Source organism: Girardinichthys multiradiatus, chromosome 9, assembly GCF_021462225.1.
Source record: "Girardinichthys multiradiatus isolate DD_20200921_A chromosome 9, DD_fGirMul_XY1, whole genome shotgun sequence".
NCBI classification, from domain to species: domain Eukaryota; kingdom Metazoa; phylum Chordata; class Actinopteri; order Cyprinodontiformes; family Goodeidae; genus Girardinichthys; species Girardinichthys multiradiatus.
Window position 1 is genome coordinate 24,197,689 of NC_061802.1, and position 21,119 is coordinate 24,218,807.

Consider the following 21,119-nt stretch of genomic DNA (forward strand, 5'->3'; position numbering starts at 1 on the left):
TCTCTTGGTGTATTGGCCTGTCTCCTGGTAGTGCCTCCAGGCTCTGGACACTACGCTGACAGACACAGCAAACCACCTTGCCACAGCTCGCGTTGATGTGCCATCCTGGATGAGCTGCACTACCTGAGCCACTTGTGTGGGTTGTAGAGTCCGTCTCATGCTACCACGAGTGTGAAAGCACCACCAACATTCAAAAGTGACCAAAACATCAGCCAGAAAGCATAGGTACTGAGAAGTGGTCTGTGGTCCCCACCTGCAGAACCACTCCTTTATTGACGGTGTCTTGCTAATCGCCAATGATTTCCCCCTGTTGTCTATTTCATTTGGACAACATGTGAAATTGATTGTCAATCAGTGTTGCTTCCTAAGTGGACAGTTTGATTTCAGAGAAATTTGATTTACTTGGAGTTATATTGTGTTGTTTAAGTGTTCCCTTTATTTTTTTGAGCAGTGTAGTATTTAGGTGATTGAGTGGTGATGCAGAACTTGCAGTTTTGACTGTGGACAAATAAACTTGAAATGGTTATTTAAGGATGAGCTTTACCACTGAGAATGCAGATTTCTATCCAGCTGGGAGGGTGGTCTATTTGTGGCAAATTATAATTCGCTGTAAACTGCGTATAGGTTAGATCATTATCCCTGTGTTTTACTTTGTCAAAAAATCAACGCTTATCTGAATCTTGTTTTACAAGAAAGAAAAATTGGCCTGTGGCAAAAACATTTATTTAAATGCAACCATTTGACCCACAGCTATGAAAGGGACACCAAATTTTTACGTCTGATTTTTACGTCTGATTTTGTCTGTATGTGTTTTGATTCTCCCCCAGCTTTTTTAAGATGTATCAAACACACAGTGGATCACATTAATACCATTTCATTGATAATGTGTCTGTTGCACTGTTTCATGTGGAGTTGTAGTTTATTTCTACGCATCCACACTCTGCTGTGTTGTCTGATGTCCAGGTGACGATTGCCTGTGATGCGGTGCTTAATGCACCTTCAGCGTACAAGAAACAGGAGCCCGAGTCTTGGGAGGAGGAGATCCAGGTCTCCAGACATGCCAGAAGCCTCAGACAGCTGGATAACGGGGTCCGGATACCACCCAGGTAGACCTAACACATTGCAATTGGATGAAAATCAGTAAACATCTTTTTATATATATTCTCAATTTGAATTTGATACCATTGACCCTTTCACAACTTTTGACAATAAAAACCCATTGTCTAGAAAACCTTTATTTTGAAAGTTTTCTGTTCTGATCAGTGCATAAAGCTAACTGACATGAAGACTTGGTGTACATGGAAAAGCACAAATACAGACAAAGGTTTTGAAAAAATACACAAATTGTTATTTTTTGTGTGTAAAACCATAAACCATAAAACAACCTGCCACCCATTGAAATTAGGCTGATAAAACTGGAAGTCAAGGTTTTGACCTTCTGATTATAGGATGATTGCTCTTTTTACTGGCACACACCTCTCCTGTAGTGCATCATGTGCTATAAAATACATCCAAATTGCAGTACGTTGCTCTGCTGAAATACTGTTATGGAAAAAGCTTTTGGTGTGAGAACTAAACATGTCCCTTCAGTTTAAAATACTGTTACAGTTTAATACAGTTTAAAATGTCCTAACTTTGTTATTATTTGATTTGCTTGTCAACCTTTGTTTCTAAAGCAGTTGTAAAAATGCCCTCAGTGGTTATATATAATAGACATAAATAAAGCTGATGTTCAGATGCTACTGTGATGCAGGTTGCTGTTCCCTTAGAAAAGCACATAACTTATTGTAAATCATAAAAAATTTGAAGCTGACTGGTTCTGAAGAATATTTGTATAAAATCTTTTTTAAATAACCTGGTACCGTATCTTTAGTTAATATTGTGAAAAACAGTTGATGCTGTTGTATTGAGGCTGAAAAGACTTGATGGTTCATTAATTTTTAATTTATATAATGTGATGAGTACAACGCTGTGTAAGAATGTTTAGACACTCAAGTAAAAAAGACAACTTGCATTACTTTCACTGAGATTCCTATAATATCCTCTCCTATTGTAATGCAGCTGCAGCTTCTAAATGCATGACTTTACATGTGTCACTTAAGAGGCCATCCAAGTTGAAGTGATCATTGGATGATTTTATGTAATGTGATTTTCTGTCAGTGGCTGGAAGTGTCAGAAATGTGAGATGAGAGAAAACCTGTGGCTGAACCTGACCGACGGATCAGTTCTTTGTGGAAAGTGGTTCTTTGATGGGAGCGGGGGGAACGGCCACGCTCTGGAGCACTACAGAGCGACCAACTACCCGCTGGCTGTTAAACTGGACACCATCACTCCAGACGGAGCAGGTCTGAGTAACAAAACACATCTCTCCACTGGTGCATAAGTCTGATTTGAGTTCTTGCAGTGTGTCATATACACCAAAAATATTAATTATTTTGCAAAATATTGCCCAACACAGCATTCATATGCTTTCAGAATCAGGATAATTATGTAGAATTGTTTTTTTTGTTTTTTTTTTTACCATCCAGGCTTATCCCGATAAAGCTGTCTTACAATGTTGCAAACATTTTCAGAAAATGTTTGGTATGACCATGATGCAAATAAAAAAAAAAAAAGATTTTTCCAAAAATGCCCTAAAAAAGTGTGTAAATTCAGAATATCTAAATTTAAATGTTCCATGTTTTTTTTTTTTTTTATTGCTGGCTCCATTTTTTTATTATAGCCCTACATTAGAACTATGTTTAATTAGCCAAAAACAATCCCAATTTGAGCTGTAAACATACTGTATCTATATTTGTATTGCAGCATTTTGGCTAGATGCCATTTTATCCATTGCTTAGGCCTTAACCCTTAGTTTCTAAGGGCTACACTGTCAAAGCTGTTGCTGTGATGTAGGGTTAAGGTTTGGTGAAATGGCCTTGAGCCACTTAGAATAAGGGAGCATTTTCTATGTCTTAAAACAAACTTCATTTAGATTTTATTTATAAAACAAGAAGAAAATATAAACTAATATAAACAATGCTAATCAAAACCAAATAATTTGTCAACTCATTATATATTTAAAACATCCCGGGAAGAGACAATGTGTTCTTTTGGTGCTGTGTTTTTCTCTGCAATAGGTTTGTAACATTGTTTGTAAAGATTGTGTCACTATGGATCATAGTTATTGTCACAAATAGACTTTCGGCAGCACACTTTCAAACCAGGCGTAGGAGCTGCACATGCACACCCCATGTAAAATGTATATGGTTTCACAGCGGTTTTTAATAACCACTGTGATATCTAATCTGAAGTGTCACAGTATGTTTGATAGGGCTATTATCAGATTGTTTATCGTGATAAGAATTGTGATTTATCATAATGATTAACTTGATGACTATTTCATAATGGTTGATAATGTCTTATTAGGAGTAGTCTGTAGGGCTGTGACTGTATGTCACGCAGTACAGCAAGAGGGGTATTATCTATCAGCAGAAAATACTTTAATTAATTTCTCAATACTTTTTATCAGTAATTTTGCCACTGTGATTTATCTGTTTTTTATTCCAGATGTGTATTCATTTGAGGAGGAAGAGGCTGTGTTGGACCCTCACATATCAGAGCACTTGTCACACTTTGGAATAGACATGCTCCAGATGCAGAGGAGAGTAAGTTAACTAATTTCACTTTACATCAGTGCTATAAAAACCCAAAACATTTGCAGTCTTTAAATAAAATGTTTAAAAAATATTTTTTGTTCACAGATATCTGAGGTGTTTTATCCTTATTTCTACACTATAAAGAAAAGTCTTCACATAAAACCGTCCTTCCCATCCCTAACCCCTCCTATTTCAGACAGAAAATGGACATCACACAGACAATAACCCTCGACCGCGAGTCAGCGAGTGGGAGGTGATCCAAGAGTCGGGCATGAAGCTGAAGGCGGTCTACGGTTGTGGTTACACCGGCATTAAAAACCTGGGCAACAGCTGCTACCTGAGCACAGTGATGCAGGTTCTCTTCAGCATCCCAGATTTCCAGAGGATGTGAGTACTGTACACTGTGATACATTCACATCATAGTGTTTTTTATTTACTGTACCCATACTGAGCTGTTATTCCATGTAATATTTTATAAAAAATCTTGTTTCCATTTTTCCCTTAAACCATGTCATTATTTATGTTATTGGCCTTATAAATTATATAGTTATTTTAAAAATGCTGATTTCAGGAGATTCAGATTTAAAATAATGTTCATTTAACCAATAAGTTTGTTTCTGATTAGAAATAAAGCAGGTATCTCTGAAAAGATAATAACACAAAGTAAAAGGAGAATCAATTTAAAAATATGTATACTTTCATCTGTTTTTATTTACATTCAAACTAGTGGCATGGTAAAAATTATGCATACCTTCTCAATAATTAATGGGAAATTTTTTATTTGCATCACAGCTGAGCAGTCTAAGCCTTTCTTGTGATTATTGACCAGCTTCTTGCATGTTTCCACAGCTATTTTGATGACTTGTCTTTGATTATGAGCTCTGAGTCTTTAAAGTTGAAAAGCCTCCTTGCCATCACCCTAATCTTTAGCTTCCTTCACAGATTCCTATTTCAGATTCAAGTCGACACTTCTAGGCCACTCCAAAACATATTTGGCTGTGTCTGATTATGGATGGCAATTAAATCAGTTGTTGTCCAGCATGGGGTCTTTTAAGTCCCTCACATGTTTCACCACTGTGTGTCGTCCCACATGCTCATGCCCATGTGTTTTCTTTCTTAGGTATGTAGGTAACCTTCAGAGGATATTCGACTATTCACCCCTTGACCCCACCCAGGATTTTGCCACACAGATGTAAGTGACTCCTGAAAGTTGTGTAACGCAGTGACAGAAGAGAAGGCGTTTTCCAGCTGTCTCTGTTATTGAAACCCCAAAAACAGATGATGATTACAATAACAAATGGTATAATAACTTGTATATTTGAATAGGACCTAAACTATTTGCCGTTGTGGATGTGAGTTTTAGTTAAAGTTTTTCTTTTTTTCTCCATTTTAAAAGAATATTGCCTATTTTGTTAGTTAAGGCCATGTGTTGCAAGACACCAGTCAGATGCTGTTAGCAGCTATCAGATATGTGACTGTATCATACTCCGAAAGCAGGCAGCCAAATAAACATGTTTATACATTTTGTTAATCCATATTTGGCAATTTGAAAAATTGTTTAATGGTTAACGCTGATCCTTCCCTAAAATGCATTTGAAGTGCTTTTGAATTACTCTATTTCTTGCTAAAATTTGCCCTCTATAACAAAAACAATTTGTATGCCAGCATCCACTAAAGAGGATGTTTGTGTGTGTATAGATAGTTATAAAGAAGAAAAAGTCATTTAGACCCTTCCTCAAAACATTGTAAAATAAATTTTAATATATTTTAGATTCCTTAAAGTAGCCGCTCTTTGCTGTGATAACTGAAATATTAACCTTCGGCTGTTCTTTCAAGACTCTTTGGAAAACCATTTCATTTGAAGCTCATGGAGAGAATACCAAGAGAGCAAAGCAGTCATCAAAGCAAAGGGTCGCTGTTTTGAAGAATCTAAAATATCAAAATGTTTAGTTATTTCACACTTTTTGTTTACTATATAATTCCGTGTGGGTTCATTCATGGCTTTGTTGTCTTTGGTGAGAATCTACAATTAAAATAGACATGAAAATAAAGAGGAGCATTAAGTGAGAAAATGTATCTAGACCTTTTGACTGGTAGTGTATATTCTTTGCATGTATATTACTACTGTAAGGAAATGTGTTTTTGACACCAATAAATCAAATTTAGCAGCAGATTGTTCATAATTTGCAAGGGAGTAATTCCATCCATCCATCCATCCATCCATCCATCCATCCAGTTGCTGTTATTTTTAAACCCTGCTGTAGAAATGTCTTCCATAGATTCATATTGACCTTTTGTTTTTTAAATTTTAAAATGAAATTATGTTTTTTGTACGTGGAAAATGTGCAGGAACACTCCTTGTTGTGTTTTGTGAGTGAAATTTGTAAATTCTTACAACTCTTTGGCATAAAATGAAGCAGAAAGCAAAATAATAATTTATTGATGTTGCATATATGTTTTCATTGATATTTTGATAAGCATTTATAACCCTATTTGTATAGCCTACTTTAGGTAGGATGGTAAACAAATAATTTTCACTATAATGAAGTCTGACAATAGATCAAACAAATGAAAAGCAAGTGATAAAAGACAATGTAATATTAATAACATTAGTAGTTTATGCAATTGATTGAATATGCAGGTAGAAACACACTTTAGAAAGCTTTTTATATCAGGACATATTCAGAAAATTTCAAAAATAAAGCAATAAGCCTTTGACTAATGGAACTTTGAAATCAAGTAAAAACTGAAATAAATACAGCAGCAAATAAGGATCCTCTCTGTATTGTAGGAAAGACCTGTGCGGATTTAGAAAATGTTTAATAAACAGAGAACGTATGGAGCCATCACACACACACATACATACATATATATACATTCAGTTTGAGTTGATGTGTTTTAATCATATCACTGGTGCAAGATTATTATTTTACCTTAAACTCCTGTCTACTAATTTTGACAGGAGTCATTCTTCCTGCTGCAACAGTTTTTTTAGTTTTAAATGTGCATTGCTGTGTCTTCAGAGTGTGACGGGCAGGAAATTAACCCCAGTGAGAGTAAAACAAGACTGACTCAGCTTTGTTTTTGTGCCTGCGTTTTTGTCCATCAGGGCTAAACTGGGCCACGGGCTGCTCTCAGGCCAGTACTCCAAACCACCCATGAAATCTGAGCTCATTGAACAGGTGATGAAAGAAGAACACAAGGTATTAAACGGGGTATGTCCTGCTCTTAAACTGGGTGGCCATGACCAATGTTGAAAAGGGTCAGTGGTTATGGTATTATCAAGCATTTACAGTCATTTCCTTTCAATTAAAATAACAGTGTCTGGGGTTAAGGAGCTTAGAGGAGGTAAGTTGTTCAATCATAACATAAACTGACTTCCAAGGTGTTCTTTGAGGTCTTGGCTGCTGATAATTGATAGGGCAAATCTGTGATCTGAACTTTCTATACGTGATGGAGGAGTCAAGTTTGGACACGTCTCGACATCTGAGAGGAAAGCGGTGGTCGACTTGTGCTGACATATTGTGCTCAGTTTGCATGGAGGGATTCTCAACCAGTGCAATCACACATACATAATTAACATGGTTTCTACATTTAGTTGCTGATCATAGATTAATGTAAATGAAATACTCACTGCCAATGGTTTTTTCTTCCCTGGTAGTGTATTGTCCCAGGATATGTTTTTATTATTTAATTGTTGACGGTAATGCGTATCCTATTGATGTAACTTAGTTGCAGTAGGCAGAGAGTTTGTCAATTATACCAAAGGAAAATTTGACATGCTGAGAGGGGTCTTTACTGTGAGGATAAATTTCAGGATTTGTTTGCAATTCCTTACAAAAGTATTCCTACTTAAAGTTATTTACATTTTGTCACATTAAAATCCCAAACGTCGATGTGTTTTATGTGACAGACCAGCATGAAGTTAGGTGGAAGAAAAAGGATACATATATGTTTTTTAAAAATGAACATGTGAAAAGTGTGGTGTGCATTTGCATTTATGATACACTGATAAGGAGCAACATTTATATGAGTGTAAATAAAAAAAAAAGAAATAGTTTTGTTTGCAAAAATAAATACATTTAACCCCACCTGAGTTGCAGAACATAGTATTTCACAACATACAGCTAAGTTGACGAAAAACATTCTAAACTTTTACCTTGTTTAATATGGTTTCTCTGCATTTTAAAGGTCATTATATGAACCAACATGTCACAAGGCATGAGTGAGCAAACAAATAAGAAGTTGTGCTAACTGTTAGCCTTTAATGCTATGGTCAAACAGTTCTACCCTGTTATATTTTCTTAGTGGTGATTGCACCCAGATTTCTAATTTGAGGTGCCACTAAATTGTTATATAAATATGAAATGTATACACATTTTATTCAAACTTTTTTGGTGCCTTGACCTGACTTTACATCTCATTACAAAGCAATTGTATTGAATTCTGCCTCATTAGCCACTTTTTAGTGCCATAGAACCCCCCCAGAAAAAGGTGACTTGTCATTCACAGTCAGTATGTGTGACTTTTTCAATATTTAGTTTTTTTTTTTTTTCATCGCAGCACCATCAGAGAGGAATCTCTCCTCGAATGTTGAAGTCACTGGTCAGCAGAGGGCACCCAGAGTTTTCCTCCAACAGACAACAAGATGCCCATGAGTTCTTCCTGCACCTCATCAACTTGGTGGAAGTAAGTGAATCTCGAATCCTTTTGCATGTACAGGGTATGTAGGGTGTTTGCAAAAGTATGTCAGCTAACTTCTGGTTCACCGCACTGGAGGACAAACAAAACAGTGTTAACCAGACACTTACACTGGATCCCACAAAAGGATTTTGAAGTATAAATTACCTTTCTGAGCTGTTGCAAACAGATGAGGAGAAAAACAGTTTATGATTTATCCTTCTGATCACAATAAAAATGATACATGAAGATTTATGTGATTCAACCCAACATCATACCAGCCAATGCTTATATAATTTCATATAAAGTAGTCTGGTTTACTGTTCCTGTCATATTTCCTTAAGGAAGAGTAGTTTGAAGATACACACAAGCCCCCCAGGACCCTGCAAGGATAAGCAGATTTGGACGATGGATGGATAGAAAATCTAGTGTCTATTACATTGTTTAGCCAGGCTGGTCACATTTCAAATTTTAGGCTTACTGTAGGCTTACAGACAAGTTATAGGTTTTAAAATGATAGGTTTGTGGCGAAGGTCACTTTCCAATACTTGAATCAAAAAAGGAAAATTCTTACCATACTGCTGTCTTAACAGCCTTTTTTCCTTCGGGCCAAAAATGGACACATTTCTTAACCAACAAGATGTAAACTACTGATGTGCTTCACTGACAACAAGAAGTAGTTCTCCAAATCAATGTATGAAATGTTCGGTGGCCTAAGTACACATTATTCTGACTACATTTGCTCTTTGGCATTTGGTATGGATGTAGTCCATTATTTAGGTAAACATTTTTCATTTACTACCTTGTCTCCTCTTAATACATGTATTTAGTACTTGCTTTCTCTGATATTCCAGCATGTGTCATCATGGTTATGGTTACACTCCATGTTGCTCTTCTAAAATTGCAAACACAATTGTTGTAGAAACATTATTGGAATGTAACAAAATTAGTACATTTACACATAATTTGCAAAGGATTAGAGAGTCAAAGAATTAAAGGCATAATTATATTAGAGCATCAGCCAAACAAATGCTCATACACAGTATATGATCATTGTAGAGTAAATTATAGGTTAAATATTTAATCTTCAGTATCTAAATCCTCCCTTGAATCTTATAGAAATGTGGTTCTTGAAGTTCTTTTTTTTATATTAAACAGAAACTGTCATGGTTTCTTTTCCATCTCACTGTGCACGATTTCAACGTTTTACTTATTGCACTAACTGTAGACATTGACACATTTTGGCAAGCAGCTATTTGCTTGTTGTCATTATCACACTTGTGAAGTTCAACACATGTTTTGTATTTGAATGGTATGTTCTCTTGTGTTTCCTACTTTGAAGACCGATGATGTCACATGTATACCTTAGGGAAACAGGATGTCATTAATTACTGTAAACTTCATAGAAAGTTGATTTTTGTTAATTCTTCACTGTAAGATTACGCTACTGCAATAAAAGATTTTTTTCCAAAGGGTATACCACATCTTTAGCAGGGGTGCCAATAATTTCAAAAAAAGCTGTAATTGTGATGATAGGAGATCAGTTGGGATTTTTGTGAACAGTTACAGGATAGTTTTGCCACATACTACTGCTTTTATATGTTCTTTTCATAAATTCAACAAAAGAGCATGCTTCTTTTTGACAATTTGTTCAACCAAACTATGTTCCGCTGTTTCATATCTTTTGAGGAGTACTTGCTGGTTTTGACTGAAGAGTACAGTACCTTCACGACCGGGTCATACATGCAAGATTCTTCGAAATGTTTTTCTCTCACTGGATTTATTTATGTTAAATGCTATCAGTTACATGTAGTGGTGAGAAAATGCTTTCTTATTCATCTTGGCCATGAGACGAATACAAGCCCCCAAGGGGAACCTGATACTTCTCTATAAAGGACCCACTGGTTTATGCCAGCTAGATAACCAGACTAAAGCCACAACCATTAGGCACTCTACAAGCTGGGCCTGGGTGAAATTATAGCTTGTGTATTTCTGTAGCTTCTTAGAATAGAAGGCCCGGATTCCCAATAGTCCGCAGCCGTGCAGACCGGTTTCCCTTTCAACAGAGTCTTCAAATAAACACTGTAAAACCCCCAGTGAATCTTGCCTATGTAAGCATTGGGGACGTCTCAAGAACCGGTGGCCTGCATATAAAACACATAAGGACATTGTGCTCCAGCACAGCTGAGTTATTTGCCCGATTACCTCCTCAGTATGTCATCAAATCTGAAGTTTGACTACTATTTCTTTTCATTTGTGGTCATGCTTATATCGCGTGATAAATAAATTTCTATGTCCTCAATGGAGCATTGCATGAAAACAGAATTAAGACAAAAGGAGCAGAAGAGTGATGTTGGATTTGGAACTCAGGCTCTGGCATTAACACATAACACAATAGCCGACCAAGACAAAAGTAGTAACAGCGATGTCTCCAGCTATAATTTGTGTTCATAAAGTGAACATCATTATCCATTTACATTTATCCACAAAGGGGGAGGAAGTCAGGAGAAGTGCTGTCTATAGAGGGATGTTAAAGTGTTCTGTGGTGAGACTAGTCTACCTGTAATTCACCACTGTGTTCAAAGACTGCTTGTGATGAAAAACTGTGACACGGAGAGTAAGATTCTAGCAGCACTCACATCGATCGAGCTCCAGCTGGTTGAGCTTGATCTGCTAATGCTATTGGTTGTAAAATTAGCATGACCTTTGTTGTGTCCTCTTCTGTCAGCTTTGAATTGATACATGCCTTTTATCCAAGATTCAATTTGTTTTAAATCTTGGGGCAAATACTGTTTTTGGTGGGTGAGAATTATGTCCTTCCTACTTTTGTGGGTGTTCAACCACATTTGCTGTGTAGATGGTATTTGTAGCAAAAATGTTCACTATATTCTTCTTCTCTGTTGCCAATATGTCTCCAAACATCCATTTGATATATTCCCCCTCAGAAGGTCTTTTTTAAATTGAAAACAAAACGGTTCTTTGTCTACAGACTTGTAGATGCTGACTGTCTTCAAGATGATGCTATTGTGGCATCCAAATATGGAAGTGCCTAATGTTTTTAGAGCATGTGACTCAAAAGGCTCTTTTCTCTGCGTTAGAAAGTGTGGAAAATAATTTATTTAAATTTTTTAGCAAATAAAGGACAATAATGACTAATGTTTTATGTTTTCATGATTAAAATTTTTTTTTGCTGTATAATATGAATTATGCTCTGTTATCTGCTGGTTTGTAATCTATCACAAATGGGAAAGGTTAAGATTATCAGCATTTATGTTTTAGTAAAACCCCATGGGTTTAAGTGTTTTTTTTTCTCTTTAAGTATTATTTGATTTTGATTTGTTTCTGCAGAGAAACAGCGCAGGCTCGGAGAATTCAAGCGACTCCTTCCGTTTCTTGGTGGAAGAGAGAATTCAGTGCTGTCAGACTCGGCGAGTTCGTTACGCTCAGCGGGTGGACTACTGCATCCAGTTGCCAGCTCCTATAGAAGCAGCTACAAATAGAGGTTCAGGCAATAGCATGTTTTTAAGAATTTTTAAACAATAAGGAATAATTTAGTCTAGGTTTTAACCGTCTGTGCAATGTTCACATTGTACTTAATCTAAAATTGTATTGATGCAGCAAATGCTCACATCGGACACATATATTTCCCAAATTGCCAGCGGTCACAGAGAGTAGGAAGCACAGATGAAATAGAGTGGAAAGACAATAGTTCTGTATCGCAACTGCTATTGGCTTCGCAAGACTTAGTAATTTCGTGCAACCTTTACAGATACGCACTCGCACACACATACAGGATCGAGAGTTTTCAGTTCTGAATTGAGAGGGACATAGAATCATGTAACTGAAGCCTAACTTCAACTTTCCACTGTAATGTTGACATATTTTATTTAGCAGTATTGAAATCTCTATAATTATGTACTAAAGGTGATACAGTAGTCTTACTTTTCTTTACAATTCCTCTCACGTTGAACTCTTTGTTTTTCCAGAGGAGTTGCTTGCATATGAGGCCAAGCGGAAAGAAGCTGAGGAGAACATGCGGGCTCCTCCTGAACCGGTTCGTGCACGAATTCCTTTCACAGCCTGCCTTCAGGCCTTCACGGAGCCAGAAAATGTTCCCGACTTCTGGAGCTCAGCGCTGCAGGCTAAATCAGCTGGAGTGAAGTAAGCACACATGCCTTTGTTTAATCACCTCATTATTGTCTCATTCATTTGCTGTTTTTAAAATTTTTCTTTTTTTTTTTTACATTCTTTCCCAGAACGTCCCGTTTTGCCTCGTTCCCAGAGTATCTGGTTGTGCAGATGAAGAAATTCACATTCGGTGTTGACTGGGTACCAAAGAAGCTTGGTAACTGAACTATAGCTCTGTATTGATTAATGGAAACTAAGGTACAGCGAGGAAAATACGTATTTGAACACCCAGTGACTTTGCAAGTTTTCCAACTTAGAAATCATGGAGGGGTCTGAAATTTTCATCTTAGGTGCATGTCCACTGTGAGAAACCTAATCTAAAAAATAAAAACAAAATCCAGAAATCACAATGTATGATTTTTTTAATAATTTATTTGTGTGTTACTGCTGCAAATAAGTATTTGAACACCTATGAAAGTCAATGTTAATATTTGGTACAGTAGCCTTTGTTTGTAATTACAGAGGTCAAACGTTTCCTGTAGTTTTTCACCAGGTTTGAACAAACTGCAGCAGGGATTTTGGCCCATTCCTCCACAGAGATCTTCTCCAGATCAGCCAGGTTTCTGGGCTGTTGCTGAGAAAGACGGAGTTTAAGCTCCCTCCAAAGATTTTCTTTAGGGTTTAGGTCTGGCTAGGCCACTCCAGAACCTTGATATGCTTCTTACGGAGCCACTCCTTGGTTATCCTGGCTGTGTGCTTCGTGTCATTGTCATGTTGGAAGACCCAACCACGACCCATCTTCAATGCTCTAACTGAAGGAAGGAGGTTGTTCCCCAAAATCACGCAATACATGGCCCCGGTCATCCTCTCCTTAATACAGTGCAGTCGTCCTGTCCCATGTGCAGAAAAACACCCCCAAAGCATGATGCTTCCACCCCCATGCTTCACAGTAGGGATGGTGTTTTTGGGATGGTACTCATCATTCTTCGTCCTCCAAACACGCCGAGTGGAATTAAGACCAAAAAGTTCTATTTTGGTCTCATCTGACCACAGAACTTTCTCCTATGACTCTTCTGGATCATCCAAATGGTCATGGGCAAACTTAAGACGGTCCTGGACGTGCGCTTATTTAAGCAGGGGAACCTTCTGTGCCATGCATGACTTTAAACTATGACGTCTCAGTTTACCCACAGTAACCTTGGAAACAGTGGTGCCAGCTCTCTTCAGGTCATTGACCAGCTGCTCCCATGTAGTTCTGGGCTGATTCCTCACCTTTCTTAGGATCACTGATACGCCACGAGGTGAGATCTTGCATGGAGCCCCAGTCTGAGGGAGATTGACAGTCCTGTTTAGCTTCTTCAATTTTTTAAAAATTGCTCCAACAGTTGATCTTTTTTTTCCAAGCTGCTTGGCAATTGCTCCATAGCCCTTTCCAGCCTTGTGGAGGTCTACAAATTTGTCTCTGGTGTTTTTGGACGGCTCTTTGGTCTTAGCCATGTTAGTAGTTAGAGTCTTACTGATAGTGTGGGGTGGACAGGTGTCTTTATGCAGCTAACGACCTCCAACAGGTGCTTCTAAATTAGAATAAGTGGAGTAGAGGTGGACTTTTTAGAGGTGGACTAACAGGTCTTTGAGGGCCAGAATTTTTGCTGATTGGCAGGTGTTCAAATACTTATTTGCAGCAGTGACACACAAATAAATAATTTAAAAAATCATATGGGTTTTTAGATTATGTCTCTCAAAGTGGACATGCACCTAAGATGAAAATTTCAGGCTGTACATTGATCTCCAGCAATGTTTGGACTAGGATTTAATAAGGGTTGTAACCAGCAGAGGGCGCCGCCAAACTGCATTTCACAAAGCATGTCCTAGAGAATAGCTGTCTGACAAACTACCACAAATTTAAAAGTGCTTCACCTACTGCTTCAGCATAAACAAGTCAATAAACTTTTGACTTTAATTTAGAAGTGCTTCCCCTACAGCTTCAGCATAAACTAGTCGATAAACTTTATACTTTTGTTTTTATCATCTGTATATATCATATGTCTCAACACTGCTGGAAGCAAAGATTTTACTAGACATGTTTATAATTGTGTATGAACCAATGGTTATAGATTTGCTATAGTATTCTAGTGAGTCACTAAAAATAAATGTCCATGAATCTCCTCAAGTGAAACCAATATGTATATGTTGTTGTTTTGCAGACTTGGCTATTGATGTTCCAGACTTTTTGGATGTGAGCCGGCTCCGCGCCACAGGACTGCAGGCAGGTGAAGAGGAGCTGCCGGATCTCATGCCTCCCATTGTGCTACCGGAAGACACCAGAGGTATGACCCTGAACAACATTTGAATTATTTGCATATTAATATTTCAACATGCGAAGTGGGGTTTAACATTCTGCTAAAAGTTTTAAATAGGAACTCTTTGTGTTTGGGTTTCGTTCACATTTCTAACGATGTACCAGTTTTTGTGAAACAGAGCTGTGTATTATTCATAAATTTTTCTCAGCCTCACTTCATGGACAGAGGTCTGCCATGATTTACAAGCAGTGGCCCACAGCGACGTCTGTGGTGATGCATGAACTCATTGAAGAAAATGCTAAATGGTACTGTTTACAACTTGGGGAATTTTTGGCGCTGCATTTTCAATTTCACAGTCCTGTTCACGTTGTTAAAAGGCAACGTTTTGCCTGAGTGCAGGCGCTTTTGTTTGGCCAAACCAATTTTTGTGCCTTTTTTGAGTCACCATAAGTCGGACTTTTTTAGTCCAACAAAGTCACAACTTCCAGTTGCCTTGAGAAGAAACTTGAATGCAAGGTGTTAAAAGCAGCTACTAGACAGCTTTCATAGCTGATGTGGAGTATTATTTTGAGCCCAGTCATCTGTGAAATTGTCTTCAGCATGAAATCTGCTCAAAGCCACCCAAGTTCTGTCTAAAGTACACATTCAGTGGAAATCTCAGGGGAGGGAAACGCTCAGTCAATTACTGGAAAGTTGTTGTGTTGAAAGTGCGGCTATGCCTAATAAGTTAGGATTATTTCATGCGAGCCTCTTATGATGTAGATCGTTGGGTTTTTGGAGAACAGTTACTGGAATCTGGTCAGTTGTGCCTTGGAGAAAATGTTGGTGCCACTTTTCTAGAAACTTTGCTGTATCAGACTTTTGCTTTGTGAACCTATGAGCATAAACAGCACTTCAGCGTTTTGGCTTCTTTTCTCCCAAAAGGCCAAAAACTGCAGCTTCTTGTGTTTTGTTTGTCTTTGTTCAATCCTTATTCTGTTTAAAAGTTAATCTACTTGAAATTATTGTTGCTTTCTTAATAGTTTAGAAGAAGTAGAGGGAGGGCTGCAGGCAGCATTTGCAGTACCTAGATATAAAATAAAATCAGGAGATTTTTAAAACTAATCAGGCTGCTGCATCTCAGTAAAGGAAACGTGGAAGACAAGAAAGAGAATTTGTAGCTTTTTTTGTTTGAGTGGGCCTAAATATTTCAGTACTGAACAGCTTGTGCTGCACACACTGAATTGGCTTCAAAAAGTCTGTTAAACATCTCAATATTGGCCATTATGTATGGGCACAAAACTGGGACAAAAATGTCTGGTACTGTTAAAAAAAGATAGTTGGATATTTTCTCCACCTAATAAATTAAATAACAATTCAAACCAATCTTTTTTGTATTTAACCAGGTTATGTTTGATATTAAAATTATTTTGATCTAAAATGTAGTTCATTGTGGAAAAAAAAGCAAAAACTGAAGAAATATGTATGTTATTCAAAGCTCTGTACAAACAGAACGTGTGTAAAAGCCTTGGCTTGTGCTTCTTGAGTTGCTAATGCGCATTTTGGCACAAATTGTATCTTTTTAGGCAGGTTTGACAGTGAACATTCAGTGTTCAGTGAGAAAACATAACTACATTTGCATAACCCTTAATGTCTCAAACACTTTAAGTTACCAAGATGGATTGACAAGCACAAAATAGTTTTGGCCTTAATTTTTGCCCTTAATTATATTTACTTAACTGCCTCACATAGGCTGTATTGTGTATCTGAACCTGACAGAAACAAGTCGCACAATTTAACAACAGGGCCACAGTAGAGATGACTGCAGTTCTAAACATTTTGAATGTCTCCCATGTTATTTCCTCTGGGTTTCGTGCTTAAATCTGTTTTTTTAAAGGTTACAGTAAAATTCCTCTTGCATTTAATGTGATTAAAACTGTGAAATGAAGGAGGACAGAGCAAATAACCTGCTGTTTCTCAATATGTTCTTCTTCTTATTTATTTCTTTTTAATACCTTGAATTTTTGTTTGTTGCAAAAAAAACCTGACTTGTTATAGCTGAGGTTGGCAGTGATGAATGAATTGTCACCCTTTTGTCTCCAGATACATCCGCGCTTTGCACTGATTACACTGCAGCCCACGTTATTACTCATCAGTCTTTCAATCAGTTGTAAGCCCAAATATTTCTGACCATTTAGGAGGGAGAAAAACACAAATTAAGTTGTTTTGCTTTAGTATTTCTGTTTTTAATGTATCAAACTAACGAAAGCACTTTGGATAGCAAATTTTAGATATTGATTTCTGATTTTATCTTCTCTTCTTTTTGCACTGAAACTGAAAATAAACCACAACAATAAAGCTACAAACTACTTTATTATAAGTCATAATATATTTTTTTAAATGAATGAAAGTGGAGCCAAGGAAAGAAGCACGTGAAGTACCTTCTCAAAGGGCTTTGTGTTTCTTTATTTGTAAAGCACCCTAAAGTTTTTTACTGTATAACTTAAGAGAGAAAAACAAATGACCGGTTTTGCAACGGACTTTTTTGTTGTTTATTTATTTGTTGGTGAAGAGTCCTAACGTACCCACGCAGATGGTAAATATATTGCAGTTTGTCAAAATATCACCAACAAATATTTAAATCAGTTTTTTTCAATATGTTCATCTTATTTACACATAAGAATGGCAACAGAACATTTGCTTTTTTTTAAATGGGGAGTCAAAATTTTTTTAAGGAGTTTTAACAAGCAATAGTCCAGAAATGTTGCGTTATGGTCATGTTGTGGCCTATACAGTTATTAACACCCTCAGGAACAGGAAAGGGTCATTGCTAAAGAAGCAGGCTGTTCAGAGTTATGTATGTAAGCATATTAATGGAAAGTTGAGTGAATTAAAAAATGTGGTGGAAAAAGCTTAAAAGTGTAAATGATAACCACAGCCTTTTAGATGATTTTGAAGCAAAGTCGTTTATAGACTTTGGGGGAAGATTCAAATGGAGTGGACTGTAGCTGAGGTCCTGCCTGGGCCTAGGAGAACAATTGCTTTGTGGTTTAAAGTCCCCTTTTCACATGTAAGTACATCTTATATTACGTCGGAAAATCAAGGTCTCAGACTCTGGAAAAAGAGCACAGTGGCACAGAATGCAAGCTGCTTCAGGTCCAATAGGAAGTTTCCAGTCAGTAATGATTTGGGGAGCCATGCCATCTGTTAGTGTTGGTCCACTGTGTTTTATTAAGCTCAGTGTCAGCACAACAGTCTACCAGGACACTTTAGAGCACCTCTGCATAACCATAAGGCTTTGCATTAGAGAGGCATGATTTCATTTTCCAACAGGACTTGGCATCTGCCAACACTGTCAAAGGTAATAATACCTGCTGTAATGACCTTAGTATCACTGTAGTCGACCGGCCACCAACCTGGCATGAGCTGAACCCCACAGAGAATCCTCAAGAGGAAGATCAACAATGCATATGAGCTAAAGGCTGCTATTAAAGTGACCTGGTCTTCATTAGAGCTCCAAAATGTATTGTGCATGTACTGTACAGTATAATTGACATACATGTATGTCAATGTGAATACTTTATCTGGAGTGAAGTACCACCAATCAGACTAATAAGTGCGGGGACTGCTGTGGGGGGGAGTGCAGATGAAGCACTACATCAAAATTTTTGCAAATATACAAAAGACTTGATGCAAAATTTTGTTAGTTTCAGAAAACCATATTTTGTTTATTAATCACCTCACTCCGCTTAAGAATAGTCGGTTGCTTATGTTTCTAACATGAATTTTGTTTTTATAAACATTAACCCTCACTAACATGCATCTTTTAGACTTCTTACTGGTATACCCTGTTTAAAGCAGGGGTGATAGGTTTGTAATCAGTTTACACAACTTAATAGATGTGTGGCGTTTAGGGAACGTTGGTAAATTCTGTAAAGGATTACTCTTGCTGAGGCATTGTCTGAGCTGAAACAAAAGAAACAACCTGTGATTATTGATCACACTGTGCGCTGTTACCTCTAAACAATCATTATCTTCCTTTTTTCAGATAACTCCATGAGCTCAACTGACTGTGAGTATTTAATTTCTCTTCTGGATTACACTGTTTGGACAAATGTGTGAGATGCATGTATGTTATTAGTTTGGAAAGGGTATTTTTGCCTTCAGGCAGTAGTGATGAATGCTTTGACTACCTGAGCAGGTGCTGCAGGTGCTCAGTACTTTCAGAGAAACATAACTTTTTGAATGTAGCTCTGCTTATTTTAGCCGGGCTCATTTCTCTCTGTGATAAATCTTACCTGAGTAAAGATACCATGCTGGGCCTGATTCCCCTTTTGGTCTTTTTGTCCAATGAGTCCCAGAGAGAGAGGGTTACTTTTACTGCTGAATCGGTGAGTGTATGTTCAGGTGTTGAGGTTGGTTCATTTCGTCCACAGCTCCAGAGATAGATGAGGGGGCCGTTATGCAGCTGGCAGAGATGGGTTTTCCAGTGGAGGCCTGTAGGAAGGCGGTGTACTACACAGGAAACATGGGCCCGGAGATGGCCTTCAACTGGATCATAGCCCACATGGAAGAGCCGGGTAAGGCAGCAACCCCAGAGAGAGCATAGCAACATGGGGCTGAGGCACAGAGGGAATGTATGACAGTCACACATTGAGGAAGCTTCTTTAGGCTGTCTTTATCATTTTTAAAACTGTAATTTCAGAGATTTTTAAACGTTTTCTACATGCCAGCGAGTAGCAAGTACTAGCGAATGTAAAAAAAAAAAAATTAATTAATCCACACAAAAAGAATAGTTATTGCATTATTTGCGATGTGATAACTCACTGACCTTTTCAGCCGCTGGGTGACTGATTCAAGGCACATTTGGCATAAAAAGAAATCCATGTGTATTTGTTTTTCCAGATAATTCTGTTCATTCTGAGTTAAAAACATAACATTTTGACAAATCTGGGATTATCACACATTAGCTAGCAAATAAATTCCAATTCCATAAATCATTTTTGTTTTTGTTGCATACAAATGGTCATGGTTCACTAATAATTACAATTCTGATAAGCTTTTAATAAAAAACACATGATGATAATAAAATATTTGTTCATGCAGGATCAAGTATTTTTTTGTAAAAAAGTAAGATTTCTTTTTATTTTAATTTTTTTTTAGAATAATGGAACTCTGAGAATGACAGATCTCAGGTAGTGTGTTTTAATTCATTTGTCCCTAACTCCTGATCAGCAGTAGCCCTCCGACAACACCAGATTTCTTTATGTTTTATGGATTGAAACACTAAAGGAGCATTTCAGCTAATAGAGGTTGTTCAGTTCCCTTTGTGCTTCTGGTTTAATTTGATGTCAGGAATGCATATAATTACGTGCAACATTTTTATTATGTTTCGGTCACATGGGGGTCATATTGGTATTTAACTTGTTGTTTTTTTCTCTGTATTATGTAGTACGGAGCATCATACATATGTTGACACATAAAACCTTGGCCTGCCTTTAAAAAACAAGTTTCTGGGGAGCCATAAAAATAAACCGAACCTAATGTTGGAATATATTTCTGCAATGTTGTCAGAAATTAATTCCAAGCTCACATAGTGGATCATAATGATAAAGGCCTGCAAAAGGTTTGTTAGTAAGGTTAGAGTAAGTGTTAAGAGAAAATCAAAGCTTGGAAAAGCTAAATTTGCCTGTGGAAAGAAAAACTCATAACAACTGCACTTAAAGCAGGCTCAGCTCTGAAGTAGAGTCTACAGGCTTCGAATGTACAGAGAGGAGCATGACAAACAACACAAAAAGGTAGGGAAAGTTTATTTATTAGGGACCTTTTTGAACACAGAGGTAATTTGAAGTGATAGACACGTCACATCTAATGTTATTGTAGTCTTTATATAGAGAAACCTGGTACTGTTATTACTAGAGCCAGACTATCTCCTTTCTGGACTGCATGTTATCATCTTGGCATGTCTGTATATTACTGATCCTCACCAAAAACTTTGTGGAAGTCAACCCAGAGTATCAGAGCAGCTCAGCAGTGGAGCTGTTACCCTAAGGCTTCGACTCGTGTCACTTTTTATTTCCCTTGCTAGATGTAAAGAGCCTTTGTACAATGGATGGAAATTAGAGCAGCCTCCTGCCATTTCGTCTTTAAATGGGACTAATGCATCTGCAAAATGGCTGCATTCAGCCTGGGTGATATCAGCAGAAGCGGCTCTTTAAGTGTGCCTCATGACGTTTTATTCTTGCTCAGCTTTCTGCTTTGTGATTTGCCTTTTTCTCTCCATATAATTTGTCCTCCCCTGGGAGGTTCTGGTTACTTTAAACATTGCGTCAAAAGAAAGTTGCATGTCTTTTTATAAGTTTCTTTGTAAAACATTGTAAGTTAAAGTGAGAAT

General features: G+C 37.3%; 1 protein-coding gene across 5 annotated transcripts in view; it reads left to right on the forward strand.

The window, feature by feature from the left end:
• The window catches only part of usp13 (ubiquitin specific peptidase 13), a 47,922-nt gene that overhangs the window by 13,273 nt on the left and 13,530 nt on the right, over positions 1-21,119 (forward strand). The window contains exons 5-18 of one of the 5 annotated variants that reach the window (XM_047374327.1): positions 964-1,106; positions 2,161-2,345; positions 3,550-3,647; positions 3,744-3,752; positions 3,835-4,025; positions 4,759-4,830; positions 6,748-6,841; positions 8,202-8,327; positions 11,667-11,820; positions 12,305-12,479; positions 12,575-12,663; positions 14,651-14,773; positions 18,774-18,797; positions 19,162-19,305. In XM_047374327.1, coding sequence (XP_047230283.1) covers positions 964-1,106; positions 2,161-2,345; positions 3,550-3,647; positions 3,744-3,752; positions 3,835-4,025; positions 4,759-4,830; positions 6,748-6,841; positions 8,202-8,327; positions 11,667-11,820; positions 12,305-12,479; positions 12,575-12,663; positions 14,651-14,773; positions 18,774-18,797; positions 19,162-19,305 — 1,627 coding nt within the window. Of the gene's footprint in view, positions 1-963; positions 1,107-2,160; positions 2,346-3,549; positions 3,648-3,743; positions 3,753-3,834; positions 4,026-4,758; positions 4,831-6,747; positions 6,854-8,201; positions 8,328-11,666; positions 11,821-12,304; positions 12,480-12,574; positions 12,664-14,650; positions 14,774-18,773; positions 18,798-19,161; positions 19,306-21,119 lie in introns of all 5 variants that reach the window. The other 4 variants (XM_047374329.1, XM_047374325.1, XM_047374326.1 and 1 more) reach the window with 4 other exon arrangements.